We start from the raw sequence: 14,230 nt of genomic DNA, 5'->3' as shown, positions 1-14,230 counted from the left end.
GGAGTCTTGTTACATTTTTTACTATCCCACCTTAAATATTTCTGTGCAAAAGAATCTACACCACTGTCTGGTAGCAGACAATCTGCTTATAAACCTCTCTAAGACATTGAGGGCATAAAACCAAACAAAAGGAAATAAGAGGCTAAAGCAGTATCTTTTTCCCCTCCATACACACATTTGCCAGCATTATATTCTAAACAAAAAAAATGATTACACCTAGGCCATGCAAAACTGTACAATATTACAATGAGAAAAAAACCCTAAAAAATTTATAAAATAAATGATAGTACACTATCAAATAAAAAGGCAGGTCATTTTGTTTTCATGAAAGTTTCCAGGTTTGTTCTCCTCCTTTGCCCCCGTAAGTGACGTGGCTCCTCGGGTGTGGTGCTCGTCCCTGGGAAGGGAGGCAGGCCGGCCCACTGGCTAGCGCTGGGTGGCCGACGGCTCCAGTGGAAGCCAGCCCTCTTACCCAGCCGGACTCTGCCAAGAATCTGGACTTGAACGATAACTGAAGTCAGAACAAGGAAAGAGGTCTAACAGGCGCAACGAACGGTCATGCAGCTTACCTACTAACTTGGGCTGGACCAGGGAGCGGGGGAGCGGAGGGCCAGACTACTTCCTCGTCTGCCCAGTGTGTGTGACCGCTGCGACGGACGGACAGACAGCCCTGCCGTACCCGGCGTTCGGCGTGCCTGCCGTGCCCTCTCTGGCTCTTCTGGAATGAGACCTGAGAGTGCACAGAAATGCACACAGAAATGCAGCGGGTCTTTCACGGAAGTCGATGTGGCCACTAAGTAACAAAATGACAGGACTCTAACCATACAGAAGGCAGAGAGAGGAATGACAGATTGTTGCTGTAAACGTAACAGAATTTCAGATTCTTCCCAGAAGCCTGGGTACAAGAACCACGTGGGAAACTGAACAGAGGGGCCCTTCCAGCTCCAGCCCAAGCCTTCCAACCGTGCTTCTGGGAACGAGAGTGCTTCGCTGACATAGGGGTGTGCGTGTGTCCCAGAACTACAAAAGTGAAATCTGCTTTAGTGAGCATTTGACCAGGAGGACGGCTTTTGTTTTTGGCAAAAAAAAAAAAAAAAAAAAAATATATATATATATATATATATATATATATAATTTTTATATACCCAGAGCACACAAGATTAGTTAGCATTCAAGGGTAGACAACAAATTGGCTGGACATAAATAGCACCAAAATACCAATACATACAGACTATTCTAGAAATGCCTCACTGATCTGTCCTTCCTACTGTGAAATGTGTGCCTACTGCCAGGTGTGATTTTAAAAGGTCCTGCAAGAGAATCGAGCAGGACTTCGGGCAGCAATACCCCCTCCCTGGTCTTCGCACCTACCTGTGTAGGTTTTCTGTTTCCCTAGAACCCATTCCCCGCCTTTTCAGATTCTTCTTCTCAGAAGCTTCTGCTGGTAACTGCTTTGTATCTGAGAGGGGGGTAAGCCCAGGAGAAGGATCGTTATCTTAGGAAGAACCGCCCCCTTAAACTGTTCCCCGTGGCCCCAAACTCTTGCCATCAGGATCGGTCCTATCCAGCACTGCTCTACTACAACTTAAGACTGCTGGGGACCGACCAGAAAGTGCCGGGGGGCAGGTCCCTGGGTCATTACCGCCTTGGGGGGGGCTCTCTCCTCTGCCCTGCTGTGACTCACTGCAGTGTCCTCCGGACCTCAGGTAGGGTGACACTTGGATCCTAAAAGCATCCTTTAAAAAATAAGCACCTACAGGCAACACAAATTCACACATAGTTGTCGAACCTACAACGAATGGCTTAGTGCGGAGTCCCATGACTCACAGCTGGGAAGCAGGAGGGGAGAGGCGAGGGGCCGGAGGGGGCTGGTCAGGAGGACAGGAGGCAGCTGGCCGCAGGCCCTCAGGGGAACGCCAAGTTCATGGATGGGGCTACTGGGTCACAGGGCAGGGACCAAACTCAAGGTCTGATCCTGGGCATCTGGACGTACAGGAGCATCTCACACAATACTTCTTTCCCCAAAGCAGAACGACGGAGAGGGGCCCGGCCAGCATGCGCGTGCGCAGGCGGCCCCCGTGGGCCCTCTCTCCCCTCACCGAGCCTCGGGCGCCTTCTCAGAGCAGCACTGACCGGACGCCCTGGGGCGGCCACAGAGCTCGGACACTGCCACTCGGACTCCACGCGCGCCTAAGCTGAGAGAGAGGAGGAACTCTTGTCGCTAGTTCTCAGAGAAATTTAGATAAAAAGGAAGAGAGCCAGATTCTCTTTACTTCCATGAGATATTTTTATTTCTTTCTCTGCTCATGTGCTTAACTGAGGAACTAACTGTGAAGGACTCCAGCCCTCCGGGGTGCGTACTCACTTCCCGGTGTTGGTGGGAACAGCACAGTGCCACCGGGGCACCTGCCTGGTGGGCCCAACACCTGTTTTCCACCGGGGGCAGGGAAGTATTTGGTTAAGGCTGTGCAAGTCCTTGCATTTGAGGTTTTCTATTATTTGGTAATTAAACTCTCAGGCTTCTCTGAGGGGGGCCCTGGCCAAGGACGCCTCGTGGCAACGCAGGGAGGAACAGGCTTAGCCCAGGAGGAAAGCACGTCTAGGAACCTTTTTGGGGACCTTCAGAAGCCATGACATCGCTTGAGTGCTTTCAAAGGAAGGACTCAGGAGGTGACGAGACCACATTTCTACATTCATCTGCAGAAGATAGCAAAATACAGTAAAAACTGAGGAGTGTGGTTCGAATTCTACCATTACCAAAAGATCTGGAAGTAAATTTGCCTGTTCACGCTGCTGCTGAAGAGGCATCCTGGGCTGGGTCTGGTGCTTGGGCCACAGTCCAGAGCAGTCGGACCGGGTTTCGAAATGTTTTCCTGCAGCCCCTGAGGACCGTGGCTGCGACCAGAGAGGAAACTCTGACTCTTTGTGCTGTCTACCAAGGTCTAGAATGTCAGCTTGAGGCCTTCCTACCCTTTAAATTACTTAGCTGGAAAACAGATGAGAAACAACACATTTCTTTAAATTAAATGATCTCTCTCTTATATAGGAATCCAACTTTTGCTGAATACAAGATGCTTTTTACTATATACATTCAGTATTTAACCTCTACATTTGTGTACTTATTTAAAATCTGTATTGTAGTAAAATATGCACTGTTTTAGTGAATAAGGATTTACTGGCAATGATCAGGTCGACATTGGCTGTGGGGGTGCTGGAGGAGGGCGGGGGGCCGGTGGGGGGACCCATGTGCTGCCCGGGGTGCTGAGACTCTGCCGTGGAAAACCAGTCTGCCTGACGTTCTTCCTGTGCACATCTGCAAGGTCTACTCGAGCTACCTTCAGGGAGGGGGACACGATGATGGGAAGCAACTCTAAGTATGAAATGGAATCGATATTCATTGAAGCTGCTCAGTGGAAGTCTGCCTTGATGGTGGTTGTTGTTAAGTCAAGGGGGTGCAGGGGATGTGGGGGGCATGGGGCTGCAGGTGCAATCGTCTGCGTCCCTGAGCCCCCACCCTGCTCCTGCCGCTGGCCCTGGGCCTTCCAGGCAGGGGCGGAGGACGGATGTGGAGACAGGGCAGTGGAGGGGGCTGAGAGGGAGAAGCTGCTCTGGCGTCCACTCCGAGCACCAAAGCCGCTCATGGGTCCCAGCTCCCGCGGTCGGTGCTCTCCAAGGAGAGGCTCTTGGTCTTCCGGGGCGACACTGGGCTGGGCGGGCTGCTTAGGTTGGAGCTGTTGGAAGCTGTGGAGTGCCTTGGGGAATCTGAGTCCTGTGGGGCCCCGAGAAGACATTAGTGAGAAGCAGAGGTGCAGGAGGGGCTCAGCTCCCCATAGGCGACCCGCGGCCACCTGAGCACTTAAGTAAGCCAGTGTGACTGGTCTACCGTCAGTAGTGAAGCCCCTTTTCTGAGGCCAGTAAAGGGCACAGAATACGGCAAATGTTCAACAGTCCTTTCTGCAGGCCTTTAGAAATGTGGGTCCCTGTCATACAAAAGCTGTTAGAACATCTGTGCAAAACTGCAGTGTGCAGCCCAGGAGACCAGCCATGTCAGCACCCCCAACCTTGCTCCCGGCTGAGCAGGCCCCTGAGTCCCGACCCCTGGCTGCAGCTGAGGCCACTCTCGAGGGGGTGGCATCACTTTGGTAAGTGTACGAATCCTTTTAACACAGGACTTCTCCAGACGTGACATCACTGCTGCCCACACCCCACTCACCTCTCCGTCAAAGTCCCTGGCTGGGGCGTCACTTCCCTGGTCCATGCCTCCGGAAGACAAGGAGCCCTCTGATGGGGAGGGCATGGGCTGCCACTTTGCATTGTAGCTTCCTCCAGAGAATTCTCTCTTTAATGCACTGCCGTTCTGTGCAGAGGACCCTACAGGACAGCATTCAGGTGAGGCTTTGCATGCGGATGGACAAGGGGACAGCCCTGTAGAAAGTGTGTGGACTGGGGAGATCCTGGGGAGACCCCGGGGCCAGCCACTGAGGGGTAGCATTCTCGAGGCCACTGGCCTCTGCACCCATCACTTCACTGCTAGAGAATTTGCATGAAAAGCAAAGGGACAGGAGAGAAGCATTTTTACGAGAGAAGCCTGGGATACAAAAGTGAGGTGAGATTCTTTAAAATCACATTCTAGTTTGGTCTCAGAGCTGAAGCACCTAAAGGAGGGACCAGCACCATTCAGAGGGAGAAGGATGACAAAAAACCCTTAGAAATACTGGGGAATTGTTTGTACCTATTTAAAGCTCTCAGTATTTCTTTTTATTCTTTAGTTTTTGCTTAAAAAACATTTTAATCTTGCTGAGCTTCCATATTCAGACCACGGGTCTAAAGAGACTGCCGAGGTTTTTTCATATAAGATACAGACTGTGACTGTTTCCATTTGCTGCTGGTTGAACAAATCCCCATTTAGTGTTTTTACACTAAGAATTCAGTAATAGTGTCAAAAGATGACCGTGCTGAGCACCTCAAGTACCTCACGACCATGAAAATACGAGTCCTCATTTGTGCCAGAACAGGAACCTGCCTGGAGAGGCCCCGTGCTCGGACACTCCTGGCCGACTTCCCTCCGGGCCCCCTTGGCTGCAGGCGGCCAGCGTGTCACCGTAATGGCTCCCATGCCAGCCCCCAGTGCTGTGTACACACCGTGCACCGTGTCGTGGAGCTTACCCAACTGTGGCAGAACTTTAGCGGTCCCTGTTCAAGCCTCTTGTGAGGATTCTGGAAATGCACCTCAGGCTGGGAACCAGGGGTTCCTCTTCCTGCCTCCCCGGGAACCTGCCCCCCAGCGCCCCGTCTGCCTTGCAGGCTCTCTCACTAGACACACACTGCTCCTCACGGTTGCCATGAAGATGTGCCTTACTTTTCTGAGGGGGCTCTTCTGGGTCCTTGGATCACAGCCTTACTGAAGGCGTAGCTCATCCTAATTCCATGCTTGCTTCAGTGCCACACAAGCTGTATTTTATTTTTGTGTAAATTTTGTTACTCTGAATAAAAAATCCACACCGCCAGAGGCTTCTGTTGCTCTGCTTATTAACTGCGTGACCTCGAGCACGTTCTTTTACCATTCTGAGTCTCGGTCTCCATCTGTAGACACAAGAATAACTTCTCCCTTATGGGAATTTTCTGGGAACAACAGCCCTGGGTACATGGAGAACACGGTGTGACCCACAGGCGCACAGTGGGGCCTGCGCAGGGCTGCACCCCGTTTACCTCCATTCTAGCGCCATTTATAGAATGGAAGAAATTAATGCCACCTCAGTGATTCACACTTTAAGAATGAACTTTGGGAATGTTCCTTTCAAAGAAAAGTTATACTCGACCACTCCAGTTTTAACACATTAAAGCAGGGCTATTTTGTCTGACCAGCAAAAGGGGCCTGGGGACAGTCTGAGGACTGTGGTCCCAGCTGACTGAGGCCACACTTGGGCACGGCCTCTTCTAAGGAGCACTGGCTTGGGCGGCGAGATGTCTGACTCTCCATGACCTCAGGAGAGGTGAGGCTCCCCAGTGAGCAGGCCGCTGACAGGACTGGGTCTTCCTCTTTGGGGGGAGCAGGATGGAGCCATGGTGGGAATCTCTGTGTGGCTCTGACTCCACATTGTGAAGCCATGTCGAGCTTGGCTCTGGAAGATCTGTGCTTCTGGTTGTGGAGGTGGACAACAGGGCCCCTATTACTTCTTGTGTCTCTCTTGGCTGGCTGTCCTTCTGGAACCTTCTGGAAACTTCTCAAATGAGCTGGACTCTTCTGAAAGCCAGCAGAAGGCACCTGACACAGCAGATGCCCCTTGGGATTCCTGGAGGGCCTTCCTCTTACCAAGGACCTCAAGGAAACCACGCCTGCCGGTTCCTGCAGACCTGGTGGGTCAGCAGGGACAGAAGCCCCTCACCACGGCCCTCCTGGGGAGGTGGCCACCTCAGCCCTGTGCATACCTGCATTATAGGTCCCATCTTTACCTGCTATTCCATAAAACCAAAGTCCTGAAAACTGAAAGTGTTTTCTTAAGCTTGATGTAAACTCATGCGGTGGGAAACCTAATCTGAGCTAATTGGAGGCTGACTACAGAGCTTATTTTAAGATTACATTTATTTAGGGGCACCTGGGGGGCTCAGTCGTTGAGCGTCTGCCTTCGGCTCAGGTCATGATCCCAGGGTCCTGGGATCAAGCCCTGCATCAGGCTCCCTGCTCCGTGGAAATTCTGCTTCTCCCTCTCCCACTCCCCCTGCTTGTGTTCCCTCTCTCGTTGTGTCTCTCTCTGTCAAATAAATAAAATCTTAAAAAAAAAAAAGATTACATTTATTTATGTATTTATAGTGTGACCAGTCATGAATTTGGCTGTATAAATATTCATCTGTTTGTGGGTGCTGTCCGGATCTTGCTGGAATGTAACACATTATATGGTAGATTCTTTTCTTATATATATTTAAAATCTGAATTCTGAAAACAAACAAAAACAACATCTGGCCCCAAGGGTTTTGGAGAAGGGATTATAGACTTAACTGTTAGCTGTAATACTCTCTTTGCATCTCAAGTCTTGAGAACTTATAGCAAGTTATAGTGTAAATCCATTATCTTATATAGCCACCATTAATAAGAAGAAAATAAAATGGTTATCACTTTTCCAACTGGCTGGATTTTTCACTGTGGTCAGGGCCATACCCGGGGTGGCGATGCTCTCAGGAGGCAATGACACAGGGGTCGAAGATTGACACTGAAAGCCCCACGCACGCGGACCTCCCCCCCAACCCCGTGCTCACACCTGCCCTGGTGCTCCCACCCCGGCCCTTGGGTCTGAGTGCTCCAGAGCACACTGCACAAGGGGCAGGGAGTTGCCCGGAAATGAGGTTATACAAAATCTGCCGCTTCTGTCTGTCTGCCTCTCTGGCCACCTGCTCTGGGGGAAGCAGCCACCACAGCACGAAGATGCTCAGGGAACACAGGGACAGGCCCACACTGGTGAGGAACACCAGCCATGTGAGAGGCTGCCGGCTCACACTCCAGCCACAGCCACGGGGAGCCTGAGATGAGCCGGCCAGCTCAGCCGCTCCCAGATCCCTCACCCTCAGAAACAGAGAGATAATCAATGATCATTGTTTCTTTTCTTTTTTTGAGAGAGGGAGAGAAAGAATCCCGAGCAGGCTCCACACCGAGTGCAGAGCATGACGCAGGGCTTGATCCCACGACCCTGAGATTATGATCTGAGCCGAAATCAAGAGTCAGATGCTCAACTGACTGAGCCACCCAGGTGCTCCTTATCATTCTTTTTTTTTTTTTTTTAAAGATTTTATTTATTTATTTGATAGAGAGAGGGACAGAGGGAGAGAGAGTGCGTGCACAAGCAGGCAGAGTGGCAGGCAGAGGCAGAGGGAGAAGCAGGCTCCCCTTGGAGCAGGGAGCCCGATGCAGGACTCGATCCAGGACCCTGAGATCATGACCTGAGCCAAAGGCAGATGCTTCACCGACTGAGCCACCCACGTGCCCCCAGATCATTGTTTCGATCCAAGTTTCAGGAAACCGTGTTCTGCAAGAGAGGTAACTACTATAGCATCACCCATCTCTATAGCGCCAGGGCCTAGAAGCGACATCCAGCGCAGAGCAGGGCTGACTCCAATGTCTGCTGCAGGAACAACAAGCCCCATCTGCAGCAGGGACATCCATTCCGATAGCTAGCACTCAAGAATGGGAGACAACAGATACGTTTTCTAACTGAGTGACTTCATGTGAAACTGCAGTGCGATCTGTGTCCCCTGGAGACCAGCTGTGGGCGTGAAGAGAGGTCCTGTTAAGATTATGACGGATGCATCTGCACTTCCGAGGGCACCCTCTACTCACAACCTCCGAGCTCTAGGCTGATGCCATGCTGCTTTTGAGAAAGTGACAGAAAAGCGGCCCTTGGCTACAAGTGATCTCCCCCCAGTCAGAAGCCACAATGACTGTCTGACATGCTCACTGCTTGTGGATCCAGAAACTACTGAAGATCTCTGAGTTCAACAAGATTTAACTTCTAATTGCTGCAATCAGTCCAATGCTGCTTCTGTCCACTCCTCTCATTTTGAGGCAGGCAGCTGTTAGCATCCCTGCACTTTTACTCAGGCAAACAGTGCCCTCTCCCCTCCCCGCCCCGCCAAGTCACTCCCAGATGCAGCAGCGCAGAAGCCCAGCATGGGGCAGAGTTTTCTCTCCCCACGGCCCCTGAGCGCAGGGTTCTGTGCAGAGTATAAGACAACAGATGCTGAGGTTCAGGGTGAAAGGAAAGAGGCTGGCAATAAAGACGGTGGGTGAGCCACCTGAAAGCAGGTGCTTGGTCACAGATTGTACCCTCTGTGCCCCAGCAGAAGACTACTGGATAAGTCTACTGGATGTTCACTGGATGAATGACGAACATCATCCCGCTTCTGTGGCACAGGTTACGATCCTGAACTTTTCTCATGCTCTGCCGCCCTTCGAGAACCCTGGCTCCCCCTGCTCCAGCAGGAAAACGAGGGTCACCTGGAACTCTTCCCTCTCCCTCGCCTCCCACAATAACTACCCGCCAGGCCTTACTGTTTTCACCCCAAAGCATCTCCCCTCTTCCCTCCTCTGCCACCGTCCCCCGGGTCCGTCACCCCTGCCGGCCACTCTGACAGCCCCATCAGGATGCGTGCTCCACTCTTGCCCTGTGTCCAGTCTCCATCTGGCAGTCAGAAGGATAGTTTTAAAAATGTAAATTGGAGAAAGGTCCTTCCCTACTTCACATTCTTTAGAGGCTTCCTATTGCGATCCTAATAAAATGTCTCAGCTTGCTCTGCACGTCCCTGCTTGGTCTGACCCTTGCCTACATCTTGTGCTTTATTTCTTGGGTCACTCCCTGACCACTACCAGGTAGCCACACGAGTCTTCTCTCAATTCTTCAAACAGGACTCAAACACGGCTTCCCCACTAGGGGCATGTGACCTTCCTAATTCCTCAGTGTGACTTTGTCCCCAACAGCCACCCCTTGTTACTCTGTGATGGTGCCCTATTTATTTCCTTTGGAGCCTCAATCATCACAACTTGTGGTATGAAATGTCTGTCTCCCAGGTGGACCGTGAGCTTGAAAGGACCCCGTGATTGTTTTCTTCACAAGTGCATGTGTGCTTACTAGGCACTGCCCAGGAGTACGCATGCTTGGGAGAGGTGGGGGGGGGGGGGGGGGGTCCCAGGCTCCCAGGGGCAGCACTTACTCGCTGACAGGCCGCTGCTGGCGCTCATGGAGCGGCCGGGCTCAGGGCGGGATTTGGTGATGGATGGAATACTGACTGAGCCACTGAACACTGCCCGACTTTCCTGGGGCCGAGGGTTCTGAAAACAAAACACAAAGAGAAACTCTTCAGCCAGAGAGAAAGTGATTTTCTGCAGAGATGTCTACTTCTCACTTCAATTTCAACAAATAAATTATCTTGACCAGAGTGATACAGAGCAAGGAAGAGACTGCATAATCCCTCCTGCCCCAAATTTCGAAACCCTAATAGAAGTAAACCTCACCCCAATCAAGGGTAAGTGCTCCTCCTTGTACTTAGTGAAGTGGTTATCAACAAATAAGAATTCTCTTTGTTGTGAGAACAGTAAGTAAAAGTTAATGGTTAGAAGTGACAGCTTTGCTGTGCAGAATTACATGGACATTTGCAGATAATGGAAACAAAGCTTCCACTTCCTACTAGACTTCCACTAGGATGACTCCACTAGTTGAATAGAAGCCCACTTGGAGGCAAGTCAGTGAAGAGTGTATTTTTCTCCAGTAAATGTTGCACTGTGTGACACTGGATGCACGTTCACACCCCTGATACCCAGGCAGGTGCTGTGGGTCCCAGAAGGCACGTCTGGAACCGCCACAGCTTGGGGAGGGGGGGGGAGTGATCTCACTTGGCAACACTGGCTTGAGAAGTTTTCCATCACATTATGGAATGGTTTCGGGGTTCCAGGTAGAAAAATGGGCCACTGAGTACTCTGAAAGTCACACAGGGCTCGAGAGGAGGCTTGGAGGACAAGCTGTCTGAACATGGCTGAGAACAGAAAGCACTTGGCTGCCTCAATGGACCCAAACATTTGAGACCAGAAGTAGGGGCTGCTGATAACTGAGAACTAACAACGGGCCTAGGTGGGCAGTTAGGAAAACATGCGTTAATATCGTGTGAAGAACTCCAAATCCTCCGTTCTGAAGAGCCACGCCAGCCGAGAGTTAGCCGGCCGGCCGGCCGGCTGCAGATCCAGCCACTGCCATTTTGGTTCACATACCAAATCTGCAAAGTCCATTTAATTCTTAGTGTGTTATTTGTTCAAAGCAAATGCTTTCCCTTTTTTCCTCTAAGAAAACAAAACAATTAAAATAGAAACAGTGCCAGCATTTTAACATTCACGCATAGAGAAGCAACCTCTGAGACACCAGTGACATGCACACAGTGCAGCAGAGGAAAGATCAAAAGAGATGGGAAGGTCAGTTTCAACCTTTAAATTTTTACTGTTTCTGCTGTAAACCTTATGATACCTTGGAGATGTCCTTCCCTACAGAAGAAACCTACCCTAGAATAAATGGCATAAATGAAGCCTGTAAAAATATATCAGTTCTTTAGTAACACCGAATGCTGAAGTAATAAAAGACTGACTCACATAAGACACGTTTTGTGAGGAAAAACCCCACAAAGACAGTTTACCATTCATTCAGCTGGAGTTCAACTTCCATCTAAAGTGACAGGAAACCAGCTTTGCTGGTCTTTTCCATGCACAAATACACTTCAGATTAGGGGAAAACTTTCACTGACGACAGTGTTTCTAACTAGCAGAGGACTGACTTACAGAACATCTCTGTCATCTTTCATGGGAAAAATCCTTGACCAATTAATTTCTACAGCATTTCTCTGGAATCCACTCCCTGCAATCTGTTACCAAGCAAACTAAAGCTTATTTTTATCATCGTTAATCTTATTTTGTCAAATAAGACATTTAAATGACATTATATAGTTTAATGTCAATGCCATTTCAAACATTATAATTTAGGATACCTTTATAATACAAACAAAAATACAAAAATAAACTTCTTACCCTATAGTCAGTTTTCTGTACAAATAAAAAATTGGTGCTACTACTTCGCTAAGTCAGAGGCTGCTGTGGGACATGGGTTTGCAGGACAGAATCCAACTATCTTATTTGCAAAATGAACTTGAGAAAAGGTTCCTGAGGAGTTAGCTAAGTGTGCATTTCTTGCTGGAAGTATGGATAATCTGCTAATGGCCACCAGCTCTCCGGCCACCACAAGGCCCCTCGTTACAGCCCTGTCAGGCTGAACCGAAGGGGCCATCAGCAGAGGCCACGGTCCTTCCGAATGCAGCCCCTTTGTGTTAGTTTTCTCTCTGATTTAGGTGTTATATCTTGGATTCTGGCTGGAATTAAAGGCCTATCAGTACCTCAAAGACTAGTGAGATTATCTTCTTTTTCTCATTTTTCCTGTGACTCATTAATACTATTATAATTTTTACCTGGGAGATTTTTTGGCTTTTCAAAAAGGGGTTTATTGTACAAAGTAGGCCTGTGGCTAGGCCCTACCACAGACTTGAACGTCACTAAATGAAAAAAATTTTCTCTGAATTGAACTGGTTCTAGGCTAATGAGCTATAAAAAAAATGGAGAAATTCTGGGATTCCTTTTTTGTTTGTTTAAACAGAATAAAGACCCACGCAGGGGCTATTTTTAATGATGGTATCTGGAAAGGGAAAATCATGATGGGAAAATCTATGAAACATAAAAATACCTCCAACACTGTTCAAAAACTAAAAGTGATATCCTCCCCCGTCTTCACGTTTTTCCTCAAAAGAAGAAACAAACTCGAACTTGAAGAGGAGGAGGAGGAAGAACAGAGGTTTAGCAAAAGAGAAGCAGGCCGAAGGCACACACTCACAAAATGCCCCCCACCGCCCAAGCAGAGTTACTTATCAAGCCAGGAGGTCCGCACACGGTTAGTGGAAGTTAACCCCTGACTCAGCTGTTCATACCCTCAGAGTCATAAAGCTTGGTGTACCAGGGACAGAGTGCAGAGATGGGGAATACTCGGGGTTTATGGAATCAGGAGAGAGAAATTTTTCAGCAGAATTAACAGTCATGTGATAGATGTGCTCAAAGTTGATCGGAGAGGAGATCAGGCCGGAGTGATGATGAGGGGATGGATAAGGGAAGCCTGGCTAACGAAACAACAGAAAGAAGAAGTCGTGAGGTCATGAGAACGGATCCACTGGTCATACTGACATTTCACAGCATGCATGCAGCAGAAATGACATATCTCACATCAGAACTGAGTCCTTCACAAAATACTTTCAGGCCTTAGAGAATTAAATTTTGTAATCCTCCTGCCAGCAACCGAAACAGGTGCTGTGCAAAAGATCATTCGCTTTATAAAATTATTCTTTTTTATTACTTGCATCAAGTGAGCAGAAACTGGACTTTCGGAGCTGCAAGGAGACGTTCAGAGTTTAGTTCAGGATTTTCTTATTGTGATAGAATCAAAATATGGCAGAAACATACAAACAACAATAAGGACAGAAAGAACAAGAACGTGAAAGAGCAGCGATCCCACAACCAGCCTCTTGCTAGAAGTGCTATGAAACTTTCTGTAGAAACTGGAAATCATTTCCTGGGATGTACAGACTCTGACGTTTGTTTGGTTTTACTGATTTTATTTCCCTCTGACAAGAGCAATGAGGGACTGAGGAAGACCTTAAGTACTGGTGTGACTCTTAGCAGCTCAAACCTGTCTCTACTTAGACACCCAAAGGACAGGACAGGTTTGTTTTTAACAAGGGAAAAAAATCTTCCCTTCCATGTCTGGGTGTATTAAAACAGAAAATAACATAATACTAAAGATACAGAAAAAGCTTTTCAAACGGAGAACTCTAGTTTTTCAGGTACAATGACTTGAGTAATCTGGGAGCCATCACTCAGCACCCAGCCACCATCTCTGAGGGGCATTTTCGAGGTTCAGGCCCGGAGAGCGGCTGCGGGGTTCAGGAGCTGGAGGGAAGGACTTGCGGGGAGAAAGCTCGCAGAACATACGCCCTCCTGAGCTGGGATGAGCCGGCTTTGCTTAACAAAACCTGGCAACTTATGGAGACTGAAACAAAAGCTCTTCTATAAGACATTGTTTTAAGTTTGGAGATGTGAGTGAACCAGTACTTTCCAAGGTTATTTCCAAAAAGAAAAAAACTAATTGATGTCAATGTAACTTTGACTTGAAGAAGCAATATTACTTCGTGGAGCTCTAAGGGGTCACTGAGCTAGAAATGTGGTCTTCACGAACAATTCTAGGGATGGGTAAAAGGCTAGGAGAAATGTCATGGGCCAAAAATAAATCTTCTGGAGGTAAACTATTATTATTCTTGTATTCAACTGGAGAAAAATCTGCCCTTTGTTGCCAGCACCCACTATGAAAAAAAGCAAACGACAACCAGGATTCGAGAAGCTAAGGCAGTATGTACTTCTAAGTCCCACATGTCACTTCTACTGACTGCTAATACCCTCCTGGCATACTGACACATGCGCGAAGGGCTCCCATCGAACCTAGGACTCCCTCATCCTGATGATCTCTTGCACATTCGTGAGGCAAACAATCCTCTATCAGTATCATTTTGGTACACAGAAGAACTTCTAAAGATACCCAATAAACTCTCTAAGCTCCTAAGTATTTCCCAGGAAAGCAGTACTGATATGAGTAAGTTAAAACATAAAAAT

The 14,230-nt window shown here is 48.7% G+C and overlaps 1 protein-coding gene across 10 annotated transcripts in view; it reads right to left on the bottom strand.

Moving 5' to 3' along the window:
- Nucleotides 1-1,097: 1,097 nt before the first annotated feature.
- CDC42BPA (CDC42 binding protein kinase alpha) overlaps nt 1,098-14,230 on the bottom strand; it is a 338,932-nt gene continuing 325,799 nt past the window's right edge. For 6 of the 10 annotated variants that reach the window (XM_035011000.1, XM_035011004.1, XM_035011008.1 and 3 more), the window contains 4 exons: nt 12,502-12,687; nt 9,700-9,817; nt 4,214-4,371; nt 1,098-3,769 (listed from right to left, as the gene is read on the bottom strand). In XM_035011000.1, the coding sequence (XP_034866891.1) occupies nt 3,638-3,769; nt 4,214-4,371; nt 9,700-9,817; nt 12,502-12,687 (594 nt within the window). In that variant the 3' untranslated portion in view covers nt 1,098-3,637. The remainder of the gene's footprint in view (nt 3,770-4,213; nt 4,372-9,699; nt 9,818-12,501; nt 12,688-14,230) is intronic. The other 4 variants (XM_035011010.1, XM_035011006.1, XM_035011007.1 and 1 more) reach the window with 2 other exon arrangements.

Source organism: Mirounga leonina, unplaced genomic scaffold (genome assembly GCF_011800145.1).
Source record: "Mirounga leonina isolate KUSES-001 unplaced genomic scaffold, KU_Mleo_1.0 Mir_154, whole genome shotgun sequence".
Taxonomy (NCBI): domain Eukaryota; kingdom Metazoa; phylum Chordata; class Mammalia; order Carnivora; family Phocidae; genus Mirounga; species Mirounga leonina.
This window is presented reverse-complemented; position numbering and strand designations above follow the sequence as displayed.